General features: G+C 39.5%; 1 protein-coding gene across 1 annotated transcript in view; it reads left to right on the top strand.

Annotated features, from left to right (window-relative positions):
* LOC106876358 (uncharacterized) overlaps positions 1–6,797 on the top strand; it is a 14,701-nt gene extending 7,904 nt beyond the window's left edge. The window contains exons 5-8 of the mRNA XM_014924860.2: positions 970–1,114; positions 2,234–2,333; positions 4,301–4,402; positions 5,113–6,797. Coding sequence (XP_014780346.1) covers positions 970–1,114; positions 2,234–2,333; positions 4,301–4,402; positions 5,113–5,538 — 773 coding nt within the window. The 3' untranslated portion in view covers positions 5,539–6,797. The remainder of the gene's footprint in view (positions 1–969; positions 1,115–2,233; positions 2,334–4,300; positions 4,403–5,112) is intronic.
* The last annotated feature ends 6 nt before the right edge of the window (positions 6,798–6,803 follow it).

Below are 6,803 nucleotides of genomic sequence, written 5' to 3'. Positions count from 1 at the left end.
GGTGCTTTTACGTGTCACCTGCACGAAGGCCAGTCAGGCGATACTGGCAACGGCCACGCTCGAAATGGTGTCTTTTATGTGCCACCCACACAAGCCAGTCCAGGGGCACTGGCAACGATCTCGCTCGAAAATCCTATGAAGGCCAGTCAGGCGGTACTGGCAACGGCCACGCTCAAAATGGTGCATCTTATGTGCCAGCCGCACAAGAGCCAGTCCAGGGGCACTGGCAACGATCTTACTTGGCTTGCCGAGTCTTCTCACGCACAGCACATTTCCAATATATACATACATATATATATATATATCATAATCCTTATGCTACCAAATTGTTGCTCTGATCCCGCGGTTCTTCTCGTACTGGACAGGATAGCCATAGCCGAGTTGACGTTGTCGGTGACAGACTACGCGCGAGCGCACAGCCGCCACACACCGAACCCCCAACGCAACTCGGGGTGCCGCGTACACGCAATGCATCGGTAGAATAAAACTAACCTTGCTTGTTGATTCACATTGTTTTGAATAAATCCTGCATTATCTCATAGCTTCAAAACTTCAATGATGTGACTTTATTTTTAAAATGACATTATAGGTGAGGTGTGAGAGGCTGGATCTGGCTAATATGAACATAAATCAGATAGAATATTCGAAACAGATACAGCCGGTTTAACTTTTTAGTATTCACATTATTCTGTCAAATATATTACTTATTGATTCACATTGTTTTGATGAACTAACCATGTACTAGATAAAACATGTAGCTTTGGGATTTCAGTGATGTGATTGTCTACTTTTAGAATGACATTGCTGGGTAGGTGTGAGAGGCTGGATCTAGCTGGAGTGACTATAAAACAGATAAAATATATGGGCCAGATATGGCTGGTTTGAATGCTAAAGGGTTAAGAAAATGCTTAATTACCCATTCAATTGTGATTATCTTTTTTTTTTTCTTTTCTTTCTTTTCTTAAACAGAAATCAAATCATACCATATTAATGACCGGTTATTCTCGGAACCAATGAAGAAAAAGTCTTTCTTAACTTCTGAGTCCTCTGAAGTCAATAACAAACGAAGCAGTGCTGAGAGTAAACCCACGTTTACGTCCCCAAGATACGTCAGGTAAATCTTATTTTCTTAGCAGCATCAGTGCCAAGCAGTGTTTAAGCGTATGTGAACTTTAGGTTAGTTAAAATATGTTTGTGACATATTTTAACTTCTAAAGACAAATTCACTGCAGTTACTATGGAGAAAAAAAATTCTCTCTTATGATGAAAGATATAAAAACACTGTATTTGCCCAGTGTTGCCCTTCATCAGATGCAACATTGCTAGCTCTTTAGCCATTATCAATGGAAAATACCAAAGAGAGGTAATGCTGGGCAGATTTAAAGCTGTAGCTTTAATTAAAACACAGTCAACAACATTGACTGAGCTGCACCATGGGGCTGCCTGGCCAAAAGAAATTCAGCAGTATCAATGCTAAGCAGTGTTTAGGCATAAGCAAACTTTAGGTTAGTTAAAATATGTTTGTGATATATTTTAATTTCCAGAAGCAAATTCACTACAATTACTGTGGAGAAAAAAATTCTGTCTTATGGTAAAAGGTGTAAAACACCATATCCACCCGGTGCTGTCCCCTATCAGATTTCCAGTTGTGTTTCTAGCTCTTTAATCATTATCAATGGGAGATACCAAAGAGAGGTAACTTGATAGAAATTCTGCAGTATCAGCACCAAGTAGTGTTATTTTCTTAATTTTTCTTTGAAGCTAAATTGAAATTAAATCCTTTGCTGAACCACAAATCTCTGTGATCATTTCAACATCTGATATGTGGCACCCAGTTGCACCTGTACAGGTAACATCGATTTGATGGTGGGAGTGAGCTTATGTCTACACAAACATTTGATCACTATAAACAAATCATGTTTGGTAAAAAATTGTCGAACCCTCATACATCGTCTACCAATAGGAGAGTCCATTTTATATATATATATGTGTGTGTGTGTGGAAAGTGATGGAACATTACACTAATCAAAACATGGTATTAAAATGTGGTACCAAAACACAGGTAATGTTGATAATCTTGAATGATGAAGTTTGTATGTATAACTTGCAAATTAAAGAATGGTTGTAATTTTTGGAGCAAGGGGATAGGGTTTTTTTTTTTCCTTTGTTCATTTGTCTAGTTTTTATTTCATTCTGTTTTCAATCTATCATTCATGTTCTTTTCCTCTTGTAGAATCAGCATGCCACAAGATCTGTTGTTGACCAAATGCCAAGTCAATAAAGCTCCTCGGAAGGGTACTTGTGATACCACTGACACTCTGTCACTTGGAAAGGTCTGTGGGTTTTTTTCTTTTATTTCCCATATGTTTTGTGTGTTTAGGAATTGTGTAATGGGACAATGATGAATATGATCTTCATTGTCAACAACATTATCATCTTCATCACCATCATCATTATCAATGTGTTAATCATCTTTGTCAATAGCAGCAGCAAATCACACTCTTCTGTCTAGTATTAGAACTAGCAGCCAGATTTTGAGCAAATCATGCTGTTCTGTCTTAAAAAAGGAAGGACACAGTGGAAAATGTAGTCTTAGAAGGAAGGACACTGAACAATCGAAGTCGAGAAACAGCAGCTTTACTGTCTTAGAAAAAGAAAGGACATATTGAACAATGCAGTTCTAGAAATAGCAGCTTGATTTCCAAGAAATCATGCTGTACTGTTTATGCAAAAGGAAGGACATATTGAACAGTGCAGTCCTAGAAATAGCAGCCAGATTTCCAAGAAATTGTGCTTTACTGTCTTAGAGAAAGGAAGAAGATATCGAATAATGCAGTCCTTGAAATAATGGCCAGACTGATATTTCAGTGACCACATAGTGGCTCTCTTTTTGGCTTTTGTATAAAACCTCAAAAAAGGATTTACTTCAACCAAATATCTCACAGTCAAAGACCATCAGAAGAATGACAACTCCAGGATATGTAACATAGGTGTACTCCTAGCAAAGAAGCAAGATGGCATACATTAATAATTGCAGTCTTTGTTGTTGTTTAGAAGAATCTCTGTAGAAGAATATCTAGATGCAGATATGGTTGATATAGCAACTGTAGAAATGGCTGAGAAAGGATGAACACAGCTGGAGTGCATTTGTCAGATTGCATGATCAGGGTTAAACAGACCTCAAAAACAACAATACGTATATGCATGCATACATACATTTAATGTTCAGCATAAAAACAAAGGGTGTGTGTGTTTGTGTGCCAGTGGCAAGCTGACAGAATTGTTAGCATGCTGGGTGACACGCTTAGCAGCATTTTGTCCATCTTCATGTTCTGAGTTCAAATTCTGCCAAGGTCGACATTGTTTCTCAGGGTTGACAAAATGAGTACTGGGGTTGATGAAATTGACTTGCTCCCCCCCAACTTGAAATTGCTGGTCTTGTGCCAGAATTTAAAATCTGTGTGTGTATCTGTCTGTCTGTCTGTCTGTGTCTAACCTCCTTCGCTTTACTATCTCTTTTTCTACATATGTGTGGTAAGAAGCTTGCTTCCCAACCACATGGTTCCGAGTTCAGTTCCACTGTGCAGCACCTTGGGCTAGTGTCTTCTACTATAGCTTTGGGCTGACCAAAACCTTGTGAGTGGATTTGGTAGACAGAAACTGAAAGACGCCAACAGAAATTGAAATGGCAGTGAGCTGGCAGAAGCATTGGCATGCCTGGCAAAAATGCTTAGTGGTATTTCGTCTGTCGCTACGTTCTGAGTTCAAATTCCGCCGAGGTCGACTTTGCCTTTCATCTTTTCGGGGTCGATAAATTAAGTACCAGTTACACACTGGGGTCAATGTAATCGACTTAATCCCTTTGTCCTTGTTTGTCCCCTCTGTGTGTAGCCCCTTGTGGGCAGTAAAGAAATAAGAAACTGAAGGAAGCCTATTGTATATATATATAATGTGTGTGTGTCTGTATTTGTCCCCCACCCAACTCAGCAGTTCAGCAAAAGCGACTGATAGAATAAGTACTAGGCTTAAAAAATAAGTCCTGGGGTTTATTTTCCAAGTAAAATCCTTCAAGGCAGTGCTCCAGCATGGCCACAGTCAAAACGACTGAAGCAAATAAAAGAAAAGAATGTCTCTCTGCCTCTCTAGCCGTCTTTCTCACTGACTTCAGTGACACTCATCCCTTTGCAGTTGCATCTCTTTATCTTTCTCTTTGCTGTATCAGCTTTGACGTCAGCTTCCTCTCACATACACTGTCATATATATAACAATTGCTTCTCTTCCTTTTGTTTTCTTGCACCAGCACTGTGTAATGGGATGGAACAACACCCAACATGGTAAGCTGGCCACAGCTTCTAGCATCAGCATCAAACATGCTTCGGGTGGCAGAGCAAAAGAAATGCTGGTAAGTCACTGACAAGCAGCAATTTTATTAACTTTCATCCCTTCATGCTACTCCCTACTCAGTTAAAGGGGTTCTGTCTTGTGAGTAACTGCTCCTATTGATAATACCCGATGAAAATGTGCTACTACATAACTAACTTGTAGATGGAAACTGAAAAAGCCTGTTGTGTATATTTATATATATATATATATATAATAATAATATTAGGGATAAAAATCCAAAATTACAGGTAAAAACTATATGTGACAGTGGATTTTCATCGATGAGTTCATGAACTTTGGTTCTTTTCCCTAAAACTATATGTATATATAAAATATAACATAAATGTATGTGTGTGTCTTGACCTCATGATGGTTGTGAGCAAGTGTCACAGTCATACAAACATTCCTTTTAATTTTCCAATGTCCTGTGAAATATTAGCTTACTTGGAAACAGGTGAGATTTAGCGACAAGAAGAGAATTGTCCAGCAGCTGTGATGGGAATGCTGGACATGCATTTCTGCCTTTTTAGGCTTTATGTACTGACAGCTGCATGCCAAGACAAAGTCCATCGCTGTTGATATAGGAAAATAATGATTGAAAAACGACTGATGTTGTAATTGGTTGGTTGACTGAATTAAAATTCATTATGTGCAAGAGAAGCAGTTTTAGATTAAAATAGCTATCTGCATATCATATTTAATGCAAACGAATAAAAATTTTACTTCCAGACAATGGAGGAAGCAGAAAATTTAGCAGCTGGAACTTCGTCTCAGTTTCAAATGGACAGTGGTATTCAACACCTCAGACAAAGGCCAGGAGACCGTCGGTTCTTCACTGCTGCCTCTAGAGGAAAACACCAGAATGAAAGCTCAATGGAACCACAAATGCTGTTCCATCAGTCTGAGCCAGCAAACTGTGATGCACACAACCAAGAGACTTTCAGCTCATTTCTGCAGCATGTTACCAATACTTCTTCAACTTCTCCTGTTATTGGACATTCATCTCGCCATTCCTCCGGTAAAACAAGTATACTGTCCACCAGTGAGCTATTGGACAGTACCTACTCTCTCATCAAGCATTTAGATCAGCTGAAGGCAAAATATGAAAAAAAGAAACGGATACGACAGCAGCAACTCCAAGGCATGATCACGTAGCAATGCCAACTGAAAAGTCACTTTGACCAGCTTCATTCAGCCGTTTTTTAAAAAATGTTTTTTTCACTTTGTAGATATTTCCATTGTCTCGTTATATTTACCCCTTAAACCCCAATCAAGCAAACCTTTATGAAAAAAGGTGTTCCAACCTTGACTATCCTGTCTGTTTTGTTTTAGGTTTCTCTTTTTTTTTTTTTTCTTATTTGTGAAAATTGTATTATCGGGTGTGTTCTCCCTTTTTGTAAAGTGGTGGTTTGTGATGTAATACGAGGGAGATTTCATTGCTATTTCACATCAGATAATGATGCAGGAGGGAGTGGGGGGCATCACTCATTAGCTTATCATGTTGTTGTTGTTGCAATTGTAATGTCCATGAAATAATTGTGTCAATGGTTAGAGCGTTGGGCTCTCGATCATGAGGTAGTAAGTTCAATTCCCAGACCAGGCTGCAAGTTGTGTTCTTGACCAAGACAGTTTCACATTGCTCCAGTTCACTCTGCTGTAGAAATGAGTTATGGCATCACTGGTGCCAAGCTGTATCCCCTTTTGCCTTTCTCTTGGCATGGAGAGAGTAGGCTGGTATGCATGGGCGACTGCAGGTCTTCCACAAAGAGCCCTGCCTGGACTTGTGCCTCGGAGGGAAACATTTTAGGTGCAATGCCATGATCATTCATGACCAAAGGGGGTCTTTATCCTTTACCCCTTATTAAGTACCAACAGTCTACATAAGATTCCCTACTGATCCCACTTATGAACTGACTAAAGTGCCATGCCTAAAGCAAGACCCACATACACCCTTGTCTGACAAAACACAAACAAAATAAAAAAATTTGTTTTGCACCCATGTACATATTTCTATATTCCTAGTGTTGAGTTGTGACTAGGTATTTACTAAGCGTTTATTAATTAATTAATTTACTTAACTGTACTCCATTCCAAGTAATTTTGTGATATTGTGCCAATGTGTAGCCCTTGGCGAACCAAAGTCTTGTGAGTGGATTTGGTAGATGGACACCAAAAGAAGACCATTATGTGTTCGTGTGTATGCATCATCATCATCATCATCATCGTTTAACGTCCGCTTTCCATGCTAGCATGGGTTGGACGATTTGACTGAGGACTGGTGAAACCGGATGGCAACACCAGGCTCCAGTCTGATTTGGCAGAGTTTCTACAGCTGGATGCCCTTCCTAACGCCAACCACTCAGAGAGTGTAGTGGGTGCTTTTACGTGTCACCTGCACGAAAACGGCCACGCTCGAAATG

The sequence above is a fragment of the Octopus bimaculoides genome, chromosome 25 (assembly GCF_001194135.2).
Source record: "Octopus bimaculoides isolate UCB-OBI-ISO-001 chromosome 25, ASM119413v2, whole genome shotgun sequence".
Lineage (NCBI taxonomy): Eukaryota > Metazoa > Mollusca > Cephalopoda > Octopoda > Octopodidae > Octopus > Octopus bimaculoides.
The sequence above is the reverse complement of the archived record's forward strand: the minus strand, read 5'-3'. Positions and strand labels throughout refer to the sequence as shown.